General features: G+C 50.4%; 1 protein-coding gene across 7 annotated transcripts in view; it reads left to right on the top strand.

The window, feature by feature from the left end:
• Nucleotides 1-18701, top strand: part of SCARB1 (scavenger receptor class B member 1) — an 89924-nt gene extending 71223 nt beyond the window's left edge. For 4 of the 7 annotated variants that reach the window (XM_082353259.1, XM_082353260.1, XM_082353255.1 and 1 more), the window contains 6 exons: nucleotides 1494-1612; nucleotides 6263-6336; nucleotides 9815-9866; nucleotides 10768-10914; nucleotides 14077-14205; nucleotides 17716-18701. In XM_082353259.1, the coding sequence (XP_082209385.1) occupies nucleotides 1494-1612; nucleotides 6263-6336; nucleotides 9815-9866; nucleotides 10768-10914; nucleotides 14077-14205 (521 nt within the window). In that variant the 3' untranslated portion in view covers nucleotides 17716-18701. Of the gene's footprint in view, nucleotides 1-1493; nucleotides 1613-6262; nucleotides 6337-9814; nucleotides 9867-10767; nucleotides 13709-14076; nucleotides 14206-14250; nucleotides 15802-17715 lie in introns of those variants that run through there. The other 3 variants (XM_082353256.1, XM_082353257.1, XM_082353254.1) reach the window with 3 other exon arrangements.
• The last annotated feature ends 2566 nt before the right edge of the window (nucleotides 18702-21267 follow it).

The raw sequence follows: 21267 nt of genomic DNA, 5'->3' as shown, positions 1-21267 counted from the left end.
TATGCCTCAGATAGCAAGCTCCTCCTTTAAAATACAGCTGTTTATGTAAAGCAATGGCAGTTGCTTCAGAGAAGCCCATTATGTAACAGGGCAGGGGGTATCTGGATATGGCAACACATCAAAGAGGTACTAGGATGAATAAATTAATGTTGAGAAGCATTAAGGCAATGAGTGTAAAAGGACTCTGGGAAAAATGAAGTCAGACAGCAGTTAAATCCCAGCTTTTATTCCAAACCAGTGCTTGGCTTTGCTAAGAAAAGCAGAAAGAATCTAGACATTTGAGGTTGCCAGACACACATAAACAGGAATGCGGGTCACCTGGCTGGCAGCAGATGGGCTGCTGGTTTTAGGGAAGAAAAAACCTTGTGAGTTTTGTGTGTTTTTTCTTTCTTTTTTTTGTATCGAGGTGAAGTTCACGTAATCCGCAATTAGCCATTTTAAGGTGCACAATTCAGTGACATTTAATACATTCAAAACGTTGTGCAGCCACCACCACAATCTAGTTCCAAAACCTTCTCATCAACCCAAAAGGAGACCCCATACCCATTTACACTCACTCCCCGTCTCTCTGCCCCGGCCCCTGGCACCACCAGTCTGCGTTCTGTCTCTATGATGTGCCCGTTCTTGATCCTCGTCAGTTTTTGAGAGAGGCTTATTCTTTTCCTCATTGACCCATTGTCCATCAGGCCTGTTGTATGTTGTCCTGAGCACACGAGGATGCATTGCTGTTTGCCTTGCTTGGTCAGTTGATGGAGAGGTTCAGCCTCGGGTGTCTGGGTGTGAATTTCCCACCCAGGGGGACCCAAGTCAGTCCCTGTTCTCACACGTTGGCGTCCATCCCACAGACCAGCTGCTGGGAGAGAAGGAGCAAAACAGGTGTGTCTTCTCCCCTCCCGTGGACGTTAGGGAGACCTGGCTGCAGGTGTGCACACCTGAGCGTCTCTGATCATTGCCATGTTGCCTGCAGAAGACAGTCCGGGCTGCTTGGCTTGGCGATCCAGATGCCCCTCCTCTCACCCAAGTTCAAGTCTTTCTATCCTCAACTCCCATCATTCCCCTCCAGGCACTGCGCGTTTTCCCACCTCCCTGCGTCTGCTTCTGCCATCCCTTCCACCTGGAACGCCATTCCCTCACCTTCTCTGTCTGGCATCTTTGAGCCAGCTTCTTCTCCTTCCTTTGATCTCTCCTGCCAGAAGCAGCAGCTCCTATTTTACCATTCCTATGGCACCGAGCTTGTCCCCTGCTGGGTGGGTTCCGGCTCCTGGTGCCTCTTGGGCGCTTGGTAAATATTTACAGACCGAATGAATCCTCTCTGTCTAGCTATTGCTGTTTGCCTCTTGTCATCATCATGGGGGGGTGCACTGCAGGCAGTGGCTGTGTTTCATCACCTACGCACCCCCTTGCCCAGCTCAGGGTGTGACAGGGGCAGGTCTCTGGATGTGCCCACATGCTGTCTTTGTCTGACATCCCCTCTCTGCCCCTCTGCCTTCTAGACGCACCCTTATTTCTCTCCCATCCTCACTTCTACAACGCTGACCCAGTCCTGGCAGAGGCAGTGTCTGGCCTCCACCCTAACCCAGAAGAGCATTCCTTGTTCCTGGACGTCCACCCGGTGAGCCCCTGCCTGTCAGCCTGTGGGTGGGCACGGGGATTTCTGTTTGGTGCACACTTGGATTTCTCCTCTCCCCACTAGGCACCAAGCTGTTCCAGGGTGGGGGTGATGGGAGGCCTGGATTTCTTTGGCAGTGATAGCTTCTAGGCTATCAAAGTTTGCCCTGACTTCATAGTGCAAGGACTTTATCCCTTTATAAGGGAATTGTCTCTATAAAAGGATGATAAGACAGTAAATTAATTAGGAATTATCAGCCTGCAAATTAGCCAGAGGCAGCCCTCTGTCTGTGCCAACATACCATAAAGATCTTTAGGTACCGACAAGAGCCTGGAACATCTTGTGGATAAACTGGGTTCTGGGGAATTTGTCCTGTGTGTTGTTTTGTCTACAAACAGGGACCAGGAGGGTATCAGACCTGTACATGTGGCCCTCCCGTGGGCATGATTTTTACCCAGTTGCTTCTTTTCTTAGTGCCTCCGTTCACTGGAAATTTGCCCATTTGGACTCGGTGGCTTTTTATCATTGATTAAATAAATTCTGTGAGTTTCTGTTTCCTGAGTGGACACTTGTGGTCTCCCCCACAGGCCTTTTTGGAAGCTTTTCTACCTGGTGCTGTTCCATGCCATTTTCCTTGGTACTCCTCAGATTTTCTTAGCCGCTGACTCAATCCCCAGCCCCCAGCACTCCACCTTCTAGCTCTCTCTCTCTCTCTTTTTTTTTTTTCACTAAAAATCTAGGCTGGGACTTTCCTGGCGGTCCAGTGGTTAGGACTCCGTGCTCTCACTGCCGAGGGCGCGGGTTCAATCCCTGCGTGGGGAACTAAAATCCCACAAGCCGTGCGGCTCGGCCAAATTAAAAAAATAAACAAAATAAAATAAAATAAAATAAATAAAAATCCAGGCTAGTGAAGTCAGCTATGACCGCACACCCTTCACATTCAGCAGATATTTCTAGAATGCTCATTATGCTTCAGGCATAATTCTAGATTCTTCCACCCACACCAACTTATTTAATTGTCACAGTAATCTGAGAGGTGGGCATTGCTATTCCCATTTTACAGACGGGGAAAATGTAGCCCAAATCGGTTAAGTGCTACAGCTAGTAAATGGGATTCTTGGCTCCATAAGGGAAAGGTCTGTTCTGTCTTGTTAATCGCTTGGATTCTAGTAGTTACCACAGAAGTACTAGCATCGCAGTAAATATGGGTTTGATTTACTGAGGTATTAGTGCTTGAGCGTAAGGGAAGAGGCTGAATTCAAACATAGGTCTTCTTTGTTTTTTAATTTAAAAAATTTTTATTATTTTAAAATTTTCTTTTTCTCTAAACCTGAATACTCAACGGCATATGTCTGTTTTTAAAAAAATTAATATACTTTCATTTTTGTTTGTTTGGCTGCACCATGAGGCATATGGGATCTTAGTTCCCCGACCAGGGATCGAACCGGCACCCCCTGCAGTGGAAGTGCTGCTTCTTAACCACTGCACCGCTAGGGAAGTCCTTGCTTTGGTTTTTTAGAATAGTTTTAGGCCTACAGAAAAACTGAGCAGAAAATACAGAGAGCTCCCAGACATCGTTTTCGCCTGGCACGAAATTTGTCACAGTCGATGAATGAATAATCATCGACTATTAATAATCGATCGACTAATAATCATCGACATGAATGAATAATAATAATATTATTATTATTATTAACTGTAGTCCGTAGCTTACATTAGGCTTCATTCTGTGTTGTTCAGGTTTATGGGTTTTGACAAATGCATCATGAGCTGTATCCACCATTACAGTCTCCTACAGAATGGTTTCACTGCCTTAAAAATCCCGTGTGTTCTACTCATTTATCCCCCTACTACCTTCACTCCCATCCAACCTTTGGCAGTGACTGATCTTTTACCGTCTCTATAGTTTTGCCTTTTCCAGAATGTCATATAGTTGGAACCATAGAGTATGTAGCCTTTTTTAAAAAATTGAAGTATAGTTGACGTACAATATTATACAAGTGACAGGTGTGTAATGTAGTGATTCACAATTTTTAAAGGGTATACTCCATTTACAGTTATTTAAAATATTGGCTGTACAAACAGGTGTTTTAATGCCCACTACATTCTGTCCTGTATTAATATGTAGTTAATTAAGTGGGTATTAATGAATTAAGTTGATAGTAATTTATTAATACGAATCTATTGCGTGCTCTATGTTAAATTCATTCTTTATTGTTAGATGTGTTAAGGCTTTTCCATACTGTCTTAAACTTTTAACCAGTTTTTAAAAGGCTTTTATTATAAAGCTAACAAATGGTTTTCCACTTTCTCTTTTAGTTCATTCACTTCACTGCTTCTCTCTCTCTCTCTCTCTCTACCTCTTTCTCTCTCTCTGCTGGCTTCTGGGCATTCCAGCAAGAGCAAGATCTTTTCTCTGTTCTCACTGGTGACTTTCATTGTGCTGCGTGGATTTTCTTTTTTTCCCCACATTGAGGAAGAAACAGTTAAGTTTGGGAGGCTGGAGAGATGCAAACAGCTGTTTTGCAGCAGCCCATCAGCTGATGCAGAAGTAGACTTCTCCTACTTCTCATTTCAGATCAGAGACAGATGGGGAGAGGAAGTGGCCTTGGATTTTGTTGTCAATTTGGGGAGGATGGTCATGGGGTCAGTTTGCTGATTTCTGATCTCATTAGCCCGGAAAACAGAACGCCTGCTGGAAGCGGCTTCTCTGGTGCCTTCTTTTCTGCTCCTGAAACCGGGGGAGGGTGTGGTGACAGACGTGGGCTCACGGGTCCAAGTTTCTGTTCTGAGATTGCGGGGTGGTGGGGGACAGGCGGGGCTTTGCCCAAGAAGAGGTGACTGGACGGCAGCTGGAAGAACAGCCAAGGAGGGAAGGAGACACATTGCCTGGAGAAGGAAGTGGCCTGAGTGGAGACGCCAGAATGTAGAGTCTGGAAAGCAGGATGTATCGGGGTCTCCAAGATCACCCCCAAGTTGGAGGATTTGCTAGGAGGACTCCCAGGACCCAGCATATGGTGGTACCCACAGCTGTGATGTATTGCAGTGAAGGACACAAGGCACAGTCAGCAAAGAGAAAGGCACATGGGGTGAAGTCTGGGGGAGCCAGGCACAGGCTCCCAGAGCCCTCTCCTGGTGGGGGGGGGTCACACAGGACACCCTTCATTCCCCATGTGAGGTGTCCTCTACCAGGGACGCCCAGTAGAGACTCAGTGCGCAGGGTTCTTACTGGGGCTGGTCATATAGGCGCCGTCTACCTGGCACAGACCGAAATTCCGGACTCCCGGAAGGAAATCGGGTGTCAGCATAAACCACACTGTTTGTACAAACTGTCCTGGTACAGTGAGCCCCTCTTATCTGTCAGGGAGAGGTGGGAGCCCTCCTGAAATCCAGGATCCCAGACACCAGCCAGGGACAACCTTGCTAGCAGGGCAGCCTCACGCCTGCTGGCTCTTTTGCACACGGGTGATCTCACTCCCGTCCCACCGGGTTCTCAAGCTCAAACTCTCCCCCGTCCTGGGAGCATGGCCTTTGGCCAGTTGCTCTGTGCCCCTGGGGTCCAAAAGAGCTCAGGATGCCAGGCTATATTGGAAGATAATGCCCTCTCCCGCTGGTGTATGTGATAACACAGCATTCATGGCTCTGAGTGTGGCCGTCTTGCATCCTTTATTTTGCCCTTGCAGAAACCCTGTGAGGTGGGCAGAATTGTCTCCACTTTCCAGATGAGAAGAGTCTCAGCTAAGCAGCAGCAGTCTGTCCTCAAACCTAGGTTCCTTTCCACTCTCATTTCCTGACATCATTCTGGAAGCACCTTCCTGGTTTTGGTCCTATATGTGTGTCACTTTTTGTGTTATTGACTTACTACTTAAAAAAAAAATGATCTCATTAAAAAAAAAAAATCCTGCACAAAGGAAGCTTTCTATCATGACCTCCAACTGGAAATTAAAAATTTCTCTAAATAGGGAATTCTCTGGCGGCCCAGTGGTTAGGACTCCGCGCTTCCACAGCAGGGGGCGCGGGTTCGATCCCTGGTCGGGGGACTAAGATCCCGCAAGCTGTGCGGCACCGCCAAAGAAAAAAAAAATCTCCAAGTAAAGAACGCACAATATCACTAGGCTCTCTGTAAAATACGGTCGCCTGCCCTTGGCACGAGCCTGAGGCCAGCTCTGTTGAAATGGAGATTGGGTGGAGGTGTATTGCCGAGGCACTAGGGGCCGAGCAAGCTCCCTGCAGACTTTCTCTTTGAGACGCTGGTGGGGAGGAAATGGGGGGTGAATGGAGAAGATAGTGACTTTATTAACATGCAAATCTATTTTATTTTATTTGGAGGCTGGAGGGAAGGGCGATGACTGGGAAACGGCCTTCTGCTCTGGGGGATGCATTGTGCAAGAGAACAGATGGAAAGGGTTAGTTTTTTTTCCATCCAGAGCGAGGCTGGCTCACCAGAGGGGATCCCTCAAGGCTGTGGACATAAGAGCCATTTGGGGAACATGTGTTTACCTGTCAGGGCTTTGAGTGGGTAGCGGAAGCCCCATCGGATGGGCAGTTCATTTGGGATACGCACCCTCTTGAGCGTGACCAGGGAGAGGGCTGTTTGAAGGGGTCCCCGGGGCTCCAGGGAAGCCAGGCCCCTCACTGTTCTTGTTGCTGCAGGTCACCGGAATCCCCATGAACTGCTCTGTGAAACTGCAGCTGAGCCTCTACATTAAGTCTGTGAAAGGCATCGGGTGAGTGGGGTCTGGGAGCCCCGGGCTGCCTTGCTGTTGAGAGATCAGGGACTCGGGACTCTGGCCATGTCCTTGGGAACCTGGCATCTGGGGAGAGAGATGGTCCTTCGGGACGTGGAATCTGGTCCCTGCCCCTTGAACCCCTGAGGGGGGGGGGTCTTAGCTCTCAGCCGAGCCCAAACTGCATCCTGACATCCCTGCCCTGTTCTCTCTTGACATTTGTCCCCCAAATTAGCCAGACTCTTCCATCCAAGCTGTTTCCCGTTCGACAGAGTAGCAAAAATTAAATCCTGCCAAAACCAAGTGTTTGAAAATGGAAACTTAGCAAACAGTCTTCTGAAGTGAGACCATTCACTTGACAGGAGGAATTCTTTAAGCACTGGTTTTCTTTTTTTTTTTTTTGAGTTGGTTTTCAGTAACAGCTTTATATCAAGATTTAATTCACACAGTATAAAACTCACCCTTTAAAAATGCACAGTTCGGTGATTTGTAGGATATTCACAGAGCTGGGCAGCACCACCCCAATCAATTTTGAAACATTTCCATCCGCCCCCTCAAAAGAAACCCCACACCCTTCAGCAGTCACTGCCCATTTCCCCAGCCCCAGGCAACCCTTAATTTACTTTCTGTTCCTGTGGATTTACCTATTCTGGCCATATCATGTGAATAGAATTATATAATACGTGTCTGGCTTTTTTCACTTAACATGGTGTTTTCAAGGTTCATCCATGTGGTGGCCGGTGTCACTGCTTCATTCCATTTTATGGCTGAATAATATTCCATTGCGTGGAAAGACCGTGTTTTTATTCATCAGCTGATGGACACTTGGGTTGTTTCGACTTTTCGGCCATTATGAATAGTGTCGCTTTGAATATTTATAAGTTTCTGTGTGGATGTATGTTTTCTCTTGGGTAGATACCTTGCAGCAGAATTGCTGGGTCATATGGTGACTCTATGTTTAAGAGTTTGAGGAGCTGCCAGACTTTTCCAGGGCGGCTGCGACATTTTACATTCCCACCAGCAGCGTGGGAGGTGCCAGCGTCTCTACATCCTTGCCAGCTCTTGTTATAACATCGAGTTAGGATGGAGCTGGGTGAGGGAGCACACTGGTCGTTACGTCAGGGTCTGTACTTCTTTTTTTTAAAAAATCTTTTTGGTCGCACCGTGTGGCCTGCGGGATCTTAGTTCCCCAACCAGGGATCGAACCCGTGTCCCCTGCCTTGGAAGCACGGCGGAGTCTTAACCTCTGGACCACCAGGGAAGTCCCCTGTACTTCTTAGCATATTTGAAATAGTTTCATTTAAAAAGAAATTTCCCCAGAAAGATTCCTGGGCTGCAGGAATGTGAGCATGTGTTCGGGCTTCGGAAGCCGCCTCTCAGCTGGAAGGAATAACACTCTGTCTGGGCGTGGGGAGGATCATCAGTGCAGCCCATGCTCGCTCCCCCACTAGCTTTTCAGTTTTACATTTTGAGGCTGCTCAGAGAGTTTGTTCCTGAAGCGTTTGTGGCTGGTGAAACGGCCCCACGCGTGCATTAGGCGTCTGCTGCCCAGACTTGAGCTCCACGGGGCTGCCGTCACTCAGTGCCTGGTCTGCTCATTTGGATGTGCAGGGCCTGCAGGTGACTAAGAGGAGCCCAGTGGGGATGGGGCTGAGGGCCAGCCTCTGTCCAGCACCAGGGCCCATGCCCTCAGTGTGGCCCACATCCTATGCATTTGCAAATGCATTTTTCAAAATCTGGATTTGAACACACGCTCTCTCGGTTTCACCTGTTGGGAGTTCATGCAGATTTTTGACAAATGCGGCTCAAGCCAGCAGTCTGTCTGGGTGGCTGGATTCCGCCCGCTGGTGGCCATGAACCACCACCCTGATGTCTCTGGGCCTCTGTGTTCCCATCTGTTCGGAACCGAGGCCGCACAGCTGCCTGGTTGCCCCTGTGGGCTGGGATGGTGGTCTCGAGGGCGGTGGTCTAACAGCAGTGCTGGTTAGCACCCCCGGGGGCTGCTGAGGAACCCACGTGGGAGAAGTCCGGAGACACCGCCGCCGCCCGGAAGCAGAGCTGTCTAGCTGTGACTTGTCTGCGGAACTTTTGTGCTGTTTGCTCACAAGATAAAGGCAGCAGGGTTGCACACTCTGTGCCTTCAATTTACATCAGTTCTTACAAACTCAGATTAAAGAGGCTAAAGTGAAGGGGACGTGCCATTGTATTTCCAGAGCGTTCTCCGTGTCTGTCTCCTCTGTAGGTGATACGGTGTAAATTCATTTCACTGCACAATACTCTACTGAATAAGCGCGTTTTGAGAATTGTGACTGAGGATTTTGACCTTTTGTGCTGACTCTGGTCCTGTCCCCTGAGAGAGTGCCAGCTCCCCTCCAGCTGTGCCTTCTTTAAGAAGACCCGAGAATGGTGAAGTTACAGAATGTTTGTTTCTCCAGTTGTTTGCTGGCATTTGACGACAAGACAACAATAATAAACATCAAGCACTATATTTTTTTTTTTTTTTTTTTTTTTTGGCTGTGCCACACAGCTTGTGGGATCTCATTTGCCTGACCAGGGATTGAACCCAGGCCACAGTAGTGAAAGCCCAGAATCCTAACCACTAGGCCACCAGGGAACTCCCCTAGAGCACTTTTTATATGCTGGGTATTTTTCTTGGTGTCGCGTTCCGTCCTCACTAGAGCCCTGTGAGGAGTTCCATTATAATCCCCGTTTTACAGAGGAGGAACAGAGAGGGTAAATAGCATGCCCAAGATCACACAGCTATCTAGTAGCTGACTGTGTCGGGGGTCCCCAAGACCACTCTCAGGTTTGATGATTCACTGGGAAGACTCAGAGGACCCAGCATGTAGTTATACTCACGGCTGTGATTTATTACAGAGAAAGGATTCAAAACATGATTGGCAAAGGGAAAAGGCTCACAGGGTGAAGTCTGGGGAAACCAGGCACAGGCTTCTAGAGCCCTCTCCCAGGAGGGTCACACCAGGACACGCTTCATTCCCCCAGTGACAAGTTGTGACAACACGTGTGAAGTGTCCCCTACCAGAGATGCGCAGTAGAAACTCAGCACCCCGGGTGTTTACTGGGGGGGGGTGGTCACGTAGGCACCTTTTGCTTGGCATGGACCCAGATTCCAGACTCCCCAAAGGAAAGCAGGTGATCAGCATAAACCGTGTTGTTTGTTAGCTGGGCGTATTGCTGTCCTGAATAAAATTGGGATTCTGTTTCTAAAAAAGAACAGATGGATATCAGCTAGGTCCCTGGCAGCCCCTCCACGTAAGAATTTTTCATTTAAAAGGATATTGTTGGATTGTCAGGTTGCGCCCCGTCAGGAGATGCCCATTCCTCAAGCCCATGCCGATCAAGTTGCTGCAACATCAAATCCCTCCTGACCCTGGGGCTTCCGATCACAGGTCCAGAGCTGTCTGATCTAAGACACCCCGACAAAACTTCTCACTTGCTTGGTCTCGCTTATTTCCAGACAAACTGGGAAGATCGAGCCGGTGATCCTGCCACTGATGTGGTTTGGAGAGGTAAGGCTGCTTCCCTCTCCCTGGGTACTGGGCACCGGAGGGCGTGGTGTCTGATGCCTCAGTGAGGAGTTGCTGTGGGCATTTGGGGCAGGAGGCTGTGTGTGGTGGGGAGGCTGGGCTGGGGTAGCTGGATTGAGTAATGCCGAACAATCTGTTAGAAACTTTGCCCTCTCCAAGCACTTTATGTCAGTTATCCCACTGGGTTGAAAGTATCACATGAGATGAGGAACACAGGAGCTGCATGAAACTGTAAAGTCCCTGGTCAGGGCATAAAATAATTTTGTTAATGCACGTGGCCCCTTCTCCTGAGATGAAGGGAAGTTGGTTTTCAGGGTGTCAACTTTTTATTGAAATTTCTTCTCTCCCAGCTTTTCAGGGTTCCTTCTGGCTTAGCTCGTTTTAAATCAGGGTGAGCTAACAGCTGGAACAGACAGCCTCCAAATGTCAAGTTCACTTCCCACTCACATCACAGTCTGATGGTGGGCAGGCGGAGCTCTGCTCCACGCAGACATTCAGGGACATCCAGGCTCCTTCCATCTTCTGGTCCTGCCCTCTTGGAGATCTTCAGAATCCGTCTCCATTCAGTAAATTGGGAAAGAGATGGAGAGAATCACGTGGGAGCCAGGCGTGGAAGTTGTAGCATCGCTGTGCCCCCATCCCATTGGCCAGAACAGGTCACATGGGCCTGCCTAGCTGCAAGGGAGTCTGGGAAATGTAGTCCTGTTGTGCGGCCCCAGAGGAAACAGAGGCATGGCTGGCTCCATCCATCGCATGCTTTGGCCAGTGGGCTTGAGATGGGGAAGGGGTTGGGGGACAGAGGGGTGTGGTGTGGGGTGGCATCTGCACCCTCGGCCCACAGTATGTGGCACCAGTCCATTTGTTTGTCCTTCTTCTTCCCCAGAGCGGGGCAATGGAGGGTGAGACCCTTCAGACGTTCTACACCCAGCTGGTGTTGATGCCCAAGGTGCTGCATTATGCCCAGTACGTGCTCCTTGCCCTGGGCTGCGTCCTGCTGCTCATCCCCATCGTCTACCAAATCCGGAGCCAAGTAGGTGGTGGCCAGAGCATGGCCGGGGCCGAGTGGCCCCTTGCTTGCCTGCTTGGGGGAAGGAGGGGCTCAGATCAGATCCCCCAGCCATCCCTTCCTGCTGTGCCCACGGACACCTTCAGCTTGCAGCCCACCTCGGGCGGCAGTCCTAGGTCTCTGCCTGGGCTGGGAAGCTGTTGCTGCCTCCTTGCTTCCCTTGCATATTCTGTTACCACTTCTCTGCCTATTCTGCGAGGCCTGGGGACCCTCCCTTGGAGGGGCTGCAGGTGGTTTTGGATCATGAGACCTGGTACTTGAACGGTTTGTTCTTCAAGTCAGCAGCTGCTGGCTTTCAGACTCTGGCAGGCACAGGGCGTACAACAGTGAACAAGGCAGTTCCTACTCCGGGGGAAGGGGGGTGCGGGGACTGGCATTCTAGTTGGAAAGACAGGTGGAAACCAAGTAAATAAACAGAAGAGATGATTTCACCGATGATAAAGATGATAGAAAATGTGATGGGCTTAGGGCAGTGCTGTCCGATACAAATACAACATGAGCCACGTGTGTGATTTTAAATTTAAATTTTCTAATAGCCACCTTAAGTAAAAGGGAATTAATTTTAATCATATCTTTTATTTAACCCAAATATATCCAAAATATCAATATGACCATGTCAACCTGTAATCAATATAAAAAATATAAAGTTTTTACATTGTTTTTTGGGTTAAGTCCTTGGAATCTGGTGTGTATTTTACATTTACAGCAGGTTTTGACTGGGACTCGCCCCTTTTCAAAGCCTCAACGGCCATATGTAGCTACCAAACTGGACACCGCAGCATCCAAGGGGGTTGGGGACAACTATAGAGATAATGTCAGAAAAGCTTTCTCAGAAGAGGTTGAATTTAAGCCTAGAAGTGAATGCTCAGCACAGAGTCAGGGAAAGAGTGCTCCAGGTGGAGGAATGGCCAGTGCAAAGGCCCTGAGGCAGGGATGGGTGAGGTGTGTTGGAGGCTCCCGCAGGGCCAGGGTGGCTGGAGGGGAGTGGGCATGGGGGCAGCGGGGGGAGGAGGTGGTGTCTGAGAGGCCGACGTAGGTCATGCCTGGTCCTGTAATGCAGGGTGAGCAGCTTGGAACTGATTCTGGGGGTGACGGGAAGCTGTTGGAAGCTTTTAAGGAGAGGAGTGACTGGGTCAGTTAACGTGTGGCCACTTGGTCTTCTGATGGGAGAGCGGAAGCAGGGGCACCAGTGAAGAGGCCCAGGTGAGCGAGGATGGTGGCTTGGACCAGGATAGGAGCAGGTATTTGGGGAAGGGAGCACAGATGGAGAAGAGCCCTGAAGAGCCAGCCCTGGGGTATCTACCATTCCGAGGCAGGAAAAAGAGGGGGCGACAACAAATACCCCCCTTTTGTTTGGCCGCGTTGTGCGGCATGCAGGATCTTAGTTCCCCAAATAGGAATCGAACCCAGGCCCCCTGCAATGGAAGTGCATAGTCTTAACCACTGGACCACCAGGGAAGTTCCAGCAAATACACCTTCTTGATTTGGCATCATTCATTCATTCATGGCATTCACTGACACCTTCACAGCTTATTGGGGGGGGGGGTCACTGTGCACAGTTTTGGGGATACAGACATGAGTAGGATGTGAGGTCTGGAGACCAGGGGCCTTTCAGCAAGTTACTGACGTCACATGGTGACAAGGCGTGTGGATGCAAGGCCCCCGGGGCAGCGGGGATGGGTGGGCAGCTGCCTGGTGGACAGGGGACACGGCTCAGTGGCAGGGAGTCTTGAAGGGCCATTTTGAATCCATGAACCAGAACCTCCCCCCACCCCGGTGCCCCCTGCCCCCCGAGTTGTCCTGCAGCCACAGGCCTCGCCTCGGTCGGGGGCTGCCCAGCTCCCCCGCTGCCCCTCGGGCCACCTGCAACGCCTGCTTTCGTGCTTTAGCTCTGGCAAACAGCTTTTCCTCTTTTTCCTCTTTCTCGGAGGCAGCTCGCACGCTTGCTTGCTTAACTTGCTTGCTTGTTTGCTGGGGCGAGGATAAACCTTTCCAGGCTCTTAACCTGGGCTTTTCAGACCCTTAACCTGATTTCCCTTCCAAATTCCCAATCCTTTGGGGGAAAAGGTTGGCACTGGTGTGAGGGTACCAGGGCCTCTGGTGTTTTGAGCCCCCGGTGAACGTTGGGGGCCCGGTCCTCTGTCACTGCCCCAGCCAGAGCAGAAGGGAACTCCCTAGGGTTTTTGGAATGAATTACGCTGGGAGGACAGAGGGGCCAGAAGCCCTAGCCCCCAACCCGTGGATGCCTCCCTGGGGCCAGCATCACCGTGGGTTTCCAGGAGTGAGGCCCAGGGGAGCAGCCGGTGAGGGGCTGGACCAGCCAGCCTCTGCCCTCTGTCTCTCCTAATGGTCCGTCATTAGGGGACCATTAGGGGGGAGGGGGAGGGGGAAGATGCACAGTGTGAAAGCTTCCCTGCTTCACATCCCCCATCTGTGTCCCCCAAGTCCGGTAAGAATATCATCGTCTCTACTGACCATGGTTGAGGCACCCTCCCCGCAGGTTTTGCTGGAGGCCCAGCCGTTGAAATTTATCCCATTACGTATTTTTTGGTTTAGCAGGGGTTAGGCCTTACGTGTTTTTATGTATCTGTCCTGATAGGGGAAAAAAAGAAAACAAAAAAAGAATGGCATGTCGTTAAACTCAACGTATTTTAATTTCTCTTCAGAGACATTTTTCTTGTCAAGTCATTTTTGAAAGAAAAAATTTTTTTTTTAGACAGAAATGTCGCTGTTTCTGGTCGATTTAAAATGCCACCTGCTAGCTCAGTCAGTAAGCATGAGACTCTTAAAACGCCACTTGCTTAGCTCTCTGAGTCTCGGCCAATCCACCTTGCCCAGCACGGCCCATCTCCCCTCCTTGATTCGGCCTAAATTTTCAGGCTGACAAACCCTTTTCAGCTCAGCTTGCCGGTCTGACCAAACGTGTTTCCTGAAGATGCTCGTATTTCTGTCTTTGGTGAAAGATACCATCACTCCCCAAATCTCAGCCAACTCCAGTCATTAATGGTGGTTGGACTCTAAAGATTCTGTACCCCACCCTCTGCTTTTTGAAAATCGGAGAACCGTGTAAAAACCGTGTGTGTTCGGCTGCAACGTCAACTATAAATTAGCTTGGTTATCTTCTAGGAGAAGTGCTATTTATTTTGGAGTAGTAGTAAAAAGGGCTCAAAGGATAAGGAGGCCATTCAGGCCTATTCTGAATCCCTGATGACATCAGCTCCCAAGGGGACTGTACTGCAAGAAGCAAGACTGTAGGTGGGTACCAGGTAACGCCTCTCGCCCCCCCATCCCCTCCCATAGTGAGTAGAACTCTGGCGGCTTGAAACGCTTTGGATCTTACACATCTCTTCAGCCTGAACTTCACCTGGAGTGTCTACAGATTGAAAATACGTATTTGTATATTTTGCTGTCTTCTTACGTTCTGAGTGATCCCAAGCGTGGCAGGCGATGGAGGGTGGCTAGGGGGCTGGTGTCTTGTTTGCAAGGTTGTCTTAGAAAGGCAGGATTGAGGTTTAGGTCTCAGCTGCTTCTCAAACCTCTGGTGCAATATAGACTCTTCTGGGAAAGTGTGCTAAAAATGCAGATCCACGGACATCCTTCTAGACCTCCTGGAATAGCATCATGGATGGGGCCCAGGAATCTGTATTTTAATGCCCCCCCCCCCCCAACAGGAATCTGATGTAGATAAGTTTAAATAAATCCGGATGACTGGCCAAGAAAAAAGAATTTAGGCATCACCTGGGCACCAACTGTAGATCTAGGACTCGGTCTGAGGGTATGGTTGCCAGATTGAGCAAAAACAAACAAACAACCCCAAGAAACAACAACAACAAACGGATGCTCAGTTAAATGTGAATTTCAGGTAAACAGTGAATGCTTTTTAGCCTAAGTGCGTCCCATGAAATGATCAGGACATGCTTATACTGAAAAACTGTTTGTTGTTTACCTGAAACTCACGTTTAACTGGCTGCGCTCCTTTATCTGGCAGCCTACCTGCGGGAGAAGGAGGCTAGTGCCTTTGGGGGTTCACCTCCTGGGCTGTGTTCCTTTAGGTCTGAGGTCTTAGGAGAGCCGAGTCCCGCCAGGGGATGTGACAGGCCGAACTCTGGGCCCTACAGTTGGGGTTTGTTTGGGCAGGGGTGAGTCGCTCTATGGTTATACCTCTGATTATAGCTGTTATTTTGGTTTCTGAAAAATGCGCCACCCTCTCCAGCTTCTGGGGCTGGGCCTGCTCGGGTTTAAATAGCTTTCTTGAGAGCCACAGGCTGGGGATGAGGTGACAGCCCTACTCTTTTGGGACCAGTTGGCTGCTTCCAGTTTGCTTTGATTGCCAGGGCTGGAGGAGGAGATAAAATAGAACATGGGCGCTGGGCGTGGGTGTGTTTGCTGGCAGGTACTGCCAGCCCTGCAAGGAGCAGGAGGGAGGGAGAGCTGTGTCCCCCAGCCAGGCTCTGGGGGGCTCCTCCTGCCGATCTGGGGATAAGAGAGCCCGACCACGTCAGGGCTGAGTGTTAAGGGGGTGTCTTCCTGAGCTTGGGGGGCAGGGTGTCCTAGCTGGAGACGAGTCCCCTGTTTCCTTCCTCTCTCCCAGAATTCCTCTTGGGACGCCCTCCTGTGTACAATTTGGCCCCATTGGCACCCCTGCCCCCTTGCAGCCACGATTCCCTTCTGCAGAAACTTGCTTGGCGTTCTCGCGGTGCAGGGGTGGGGTCTTCAGGCACAGAGTTGGGGGTTATTCGCTTTTAGCACAGGTAGAGCTGGTGTTTGTGAGGTCTCAGCCCCATGGCTGCACCTCCCTGGACACAGCCAGGATGTCCTGCTCCCCGCCCCCCCAAAAATAAAAATAAAACAGAACCAAAACTGGAGTCCCTTCTTGATTTTACCAACAGAATCCAAATGTCAAGTTATCAGGGAAGTTTTTGATTAAAGAGATTCTGCTGCCCTGTCCTCTGGAAGGCAGGTCAGCCTTCGGCCGGATGAGACTCCTACCCCCAGTCACGTGTACTTGGGGAAGGCAGTGCCCTGGAGTGTCCTGTCGGGTCTGCTTTAGGGGGCCAGGCACCTGGGAAGCGGCCAGTGGTCCTGGAGACCTGGAGTCCCTGCAGCTCGGCCTCCAGCCTGTGCTGAGTCCCTGGGGGAGGTCCTATACCTTGCCCTGCGTCTGGGCATGGGGCTGGCCTTGAGGGGCTGCTTTGCTCCAGGAAAGGGAGGACATGGGGCCTCCACTAGCCCAGAAGGGTGTTTTTACGTGAATAAGAAAAGACAGCCCCTCTGTGCAGACATGGCCTGCTTTAGGGCTGAGGGCTTGGCAGAGTACAACCCGTTTATACCCACTTGGCTGGGTGCCCTTGTGCAGTGAACAGCCTGGACAATGGTACTGGGCGGCCCTTCAGGGACATGTTCCAGGATCTCTCTTGCCGTCTCATGAATCTTTCTCTCATGAATTCCAAGTCCTCATTCCTCAGTTAAACGGAAGTGTTAGGGAACAGGAGGAGAGGGCGGAATCTGCCTCGGGTTCTGGTTCCTTGAGGGTTTGTACATGTGTCTTTCTTGGGAAGGCAGTTTCCCCTTTGCACTTTTGAGTGAGGCTTTCTCCAGTCGTGGCTCTCTGGGCCCACATCGCTAAGAATCCCCCCCTGACCCCCGCTGTCCCATGCTGCCTCTGTGTCGGGGGGTGTGTCGGCAAGGGCGCACGCCCACCCCTCCTCGCCCCTGGCTGGCATGTGGCTCGGTCCGGGGAAGCCTGAGCTCTGTCCCGGAGGAAAGGAGTCAGGAGTCCTCCACGCCTCCCCACCCTGAGTGGGGTTTGATTTACCCCACCCCGCGGCGAAGCAGGCCCCTGGGGGTTGTGAGCAAGGCCCAAGTGGGTAGGGGCGTCTGGGGTTTTCCGACCACAGCTGCTGGGCCAGGAAACCTCTCCATTCCTCGAGGGGAAGGAAGACAGAGGGCTTGGGGGGATGAAAAGTTGCCCCCAGTTCTTGTCTTCATGGCTACCTTTAAAATTGTCCTTAAATTGAGAAACTTAAAAATGTAAAACTAGATGAATTGCACTCTCTGAGTTCCCTCTCACCCAGACTCAACAACCCTGTTAACATTTTGTCGTATTTCACCTTTTCCCTGTGTGTCCTTTGCCCCTCTCGCCAAGTCCCACTGCCCCTCCCCCCTCCCCCAGAGACATCCATCGCTAGGAATTTGGTGTTTGCATGTTTCTTCCCCTCTAAATCTGTATATATGTATCCATGAACGGTAGATAATTTTTAAAAAGCTTACCTCCGTGGTGTCAAACTATATGTATCACTCCGCAGCTGTATTTCCCCTCTTCAGTTTTCTTTGTGACAACTGTGTAGGTTGACTGCCATCTTGTAACTCTGTCTTTTTAATGCATTCTGATATCAGTGGACATTTAGGTGGTTTCCAGCTTTTCTGTGTTAACAGTATTGCTTATATAAGCCCTGGACTCCTTGCTCTGCCCTTCTCACTGTATTAGGCAAGTCCCTTAGGGTCTCAGTTTCCTTATCTCTAAGATGGGTGAGAGCAGGGCAAGATGGTGTTTTGTGAGATGAGGAGACCCTTTGTAGTGGAGTCCCAGGAGTCTGTAGGTCACTCCAGTCTTCTCTCATCTCGAGCTTGATGGGGGGGGGCTGCAGATGGGGGCTCCAAGGGGGGTTTCCATGCTGGTGGAGGATGTACAGGGGCGGGGCCGGGGTCTGGGCGGGGCTTGGTGGGCGGGGCTTAGTGATGCAGCGCCTCCCCTTTTCTCCACAGGGTCCCAAAGACGCCGCTAGCCAGCCCAGCCTGGCTACTCAGCCAGACCAGCTCTCCAGCCCCTACACCCCGCTTCTTCAGGACTCTCTCAGCGGACAGCCCACTAATCCCAAAGTCTGAGCCGCCCCCCTCCTGCTACCACATGCCTGTCGCACACTGCACACCCCCCCAGCACGTGTCCATGCGTGTGCACAGGTGTGTGCAGACACTCAGGGATGGAGCCGCTGCTGAGGGGACTTGGGGAGAGGTTCGTCAACAAGGACTGTTCCGGAACCTTCTCTCCAAGTGATCCACAGGCCCGACCACAGGTGTTGTGGGCACGGGGTCCCCTCCCTTGGGTGAGCCAGCCTGGGCTCTTAAGGGCTCAGGTCACCTCTCCTCAGCGGTCCTTTCCATCAGACTCGAAACACTGCAGCCCCCGCCTGGTGGCTCGCCCAGGCAGGACAGGGCCTTTACTCCGAGGGGCTGGCCACTGTCCCGAAACCTAGCCCAGGAGTGCAGACTGCTTGTGCCCCAGCCAGGTGGGCAGCGGGCCGTGGCTCAGCGCCCAGCCCGGACCCAGAGCTGTGGCCACTGGACACCCATCTGGGCCTCAAAACGGAGATGCCTCCGACCACATCCTTAACCCCCTGCAGGATCGTGATCTCCCTGAAGTCTACACAGGCGCCGGATTTGGGTGTCTGGGCCCCTTCCCTCCAGCCTAAACTGACATCATCATGTATACTGAGCCGACCGCCCCGTGGCTGGGGTGGCGGGAGGCTGTGCCCCGAGCCGCCCCCCACCAGGGTCCTCAGCTGTTCGGTGCCGGGGCGGAGGTGGAGAGGCCCCGGGCCCATCAGCCTGGGTGTCTGGTCGGGTGACCCGTCTGCCTGGGGCTCCTGGTCTCCGGGGCAAACCTCTGTCTCTTTTCTACTGGAAGAGAAATGAATTTTATCATCTTTTAAAAATAATTCACAGTTGAAATAATAAACCTTTTTAAAAAGTGACTGATTGAGTCTGTGACAGCCTGTCTTGGGGGGGGACAGGAGGACTCCCTGGGAAGCCCCGGGCTCTTCTTTTCTTAGCCAGTAGCTCCTTTCTGGTTCCTGCCGTGAGTGCCTCTCAGGGACTGGGCCGCAGACCTGCCTTTCCCTTGTTTTAAAATTTATGTATTTATTTATTTATTTTTGGTTGTGTTGGGTCTTCGTTGCTGTGCGCGGGCTTTCTCTAGTTGCGGCGAGCGGGGGCTACTCTTCGTTGTGGTGCGCGGGCTTCTCATTGCGGTGGCTTCTCTTGTTGCGGAGCACGGGCTCTAGGTGCGCGGGCTTCAGTAGTTGTGGCATGTGGGCTTCAGTAGTTGTGGCGCATGGGCTCTAGAGCGCAGGCTCAGTAGTTGTGGCGCACGGGCTTAGTTGCTCCGCGGCATGTGGGACCTTCCCGGACCAGGGATCGAACCCGTGTCCCCTGCGTTGGCTGGCGGATTCTTAACAACTGTGCCACCAGGGAAGTCCCTAAAATTTAAACTTGTGTATATTTAACATTTTATATAAATTCTGTGTGAATTCAGTTCTTGTTTAGAAAACACAGCATCCATGTGGACCACTACCCCGACCCCCTTTTGATTGTTGAGTAGAATTCCATCGTAGGCACGTACCACAGGTTTCCAAGCATTCATGAGTTGAAGGACATTTCAAATGTTTCCAGTTTTTGACGATTACGAATATAAAGCTGCTACAAACATGAATGTACAGGTTTTTGTGTGAATATAATTTTCTTTTCTTTTTTTTTTTTTTTTTGCTTGCGGGATCTTAGTTCCCTGACCAGGGATCGAACCCGGGCCGACGGCAGCAAAAGCGCCGAGTCCTAACCACTGGACCGCCAGGGAATTCTCAATTTTCACTTCTCTTAAGTAAAATACCTAGGAGTGAGAGTGCTAGATCATAAGGTGACACGTGATATAGGTCTGTGTTTGACAATATTCACAGTAGCTGCACCATTCTGCATTCCCACCATCAAGGTATGATCGTTTCACCTGCTCTGCGTACAGGCTGATACCTTGGTACTTCCAGTTTTTAAAAAACTGTCATTTGTAGTGGTATCACATTGTGTTTTTTATTTGCATGGAAATACATCTCCTAATGAGATGGCGATTTCCTCTTCACCCCCAACTAATTTATGTATCTATGAATGACTGTTACTGCCAGGATGGGACCAATTTTGTCATCGATTCTATTCTTATTTAGTATAAGTGCAGAGAAGCCTTGTTTACATAAGTAAATAGCTGGCAGTGGAAGGAATATCCTGATAGAGTCACTCAATTCTTATACTGCTGAGTAATGGGCAAAAATCAGGTGACAATCTGTCATCAAAAAGTATTTTTACTGATTTATCAGCTGACATGTCCATCTGACCTTTCTTCACATTTGTAGAAGGCAGCAAAGTGGAAACCACGGACTTGCAAAAGAACTGCAAAAAGATTACTCAATCTTTAGATCAGTTCTCGAAACCAGTGTTTGGGAGTGTCCCTCAGGTCGGGGCTGGAGGGCTGGGGAGAGCTGCACCTGCCAGCTGCGGGGTCAGGGGCCTGGGGAAGGGCGCCTGCCGCCTGGCCCTGATCCCGGGGAGACCCGAAGGTGAAAAGCGTTCCCCAGCTTGAGTCTGATGACCACTGAGAGGATTGTTGACTTCCCTGTGTCCAAGCCGCATCACGGACACTTGCAACTTTTGCATTCAACCCTGCCTGCTCATAAAGAGAAAAAAGAGGCAATCTCCATAAAGCATTCTGCTGTGTGTGTGTGTGTGTGTGTGTGTGTGTGTGTGTGTGTGTGTGTGTCCCAAGGGAACATGAGACGGAAGAGGTGAATTTACCCTCCACATGTCTCATTGTGTGAACATCTTGCTTGTGAACATCTTGGTAAGGTTCAAGCTGATTTGTGGGTTTTTTTTTTTGGTACAACTGTGGTCCCTAAACCCAGCCAATGACTTCATCCAGGGCTCAGAGGGAAACTGCCCTCTGGTCCCACACGGGAAGGACAGGCTGTGAGGCCACCTTAAGGGACATGGCATCAGGCCTCCTCGTGGCCTCAGGAATTCTCAGGGGTGTCTTTGACCCTGAGCCTTGATTCCTACCCTCTCACTTTACACCGCAACCCCACCCACTATGTGACTCTGCTAACAATATTTTTTTTCAATTTGATCCACTTTTTTACTTAAACTTTCTTTTAAAAGAAAAATTTTCTGTAAAAAGTTTGTTTCTTTTGAAAAAGCAGTTTTATCTGAACTTGTGGGTCCAACAGGCAAGTTATATTTTTCTAGTATCCATGAAAATAAATACTTAACTATGTGGAATCTAAAAAATGAAACAAACTAGTGGGACTTCCCTGGTGGTCCAATGGTTAAGGTTCCCCACTCCCAATGCAGGGGGCCTGGGTTCAATTCCTGGTCAGGGAACTAGATCCCGCATGCCACAACTAAGAGCCCACATGCTGCAACTAAGACGCAGTGCAGCCAAATAAGTAAATAAATATTAAAAAAAAAACCCACTAGTGAATATAACAAAAAAGAAACAGACTC

Source organism: Balaenoptera borealis, assembly GCF_965194805.1.
Source record: "Balaenoptera borealis genome assembly, chromosome: 14".
NCBI classification, from domain to species: Eukaryota; Metazoa; Chordata; class Mammalia; order Artiodactyla; family Balaenopteridae; genus Balaenoptera; species Balaenoptera borealis.
The sequence above is the reverse complement of the archived record's forward strand: the minus strand, read 5'-3'. Positions and strand labels throughout refer to the sequence as shown.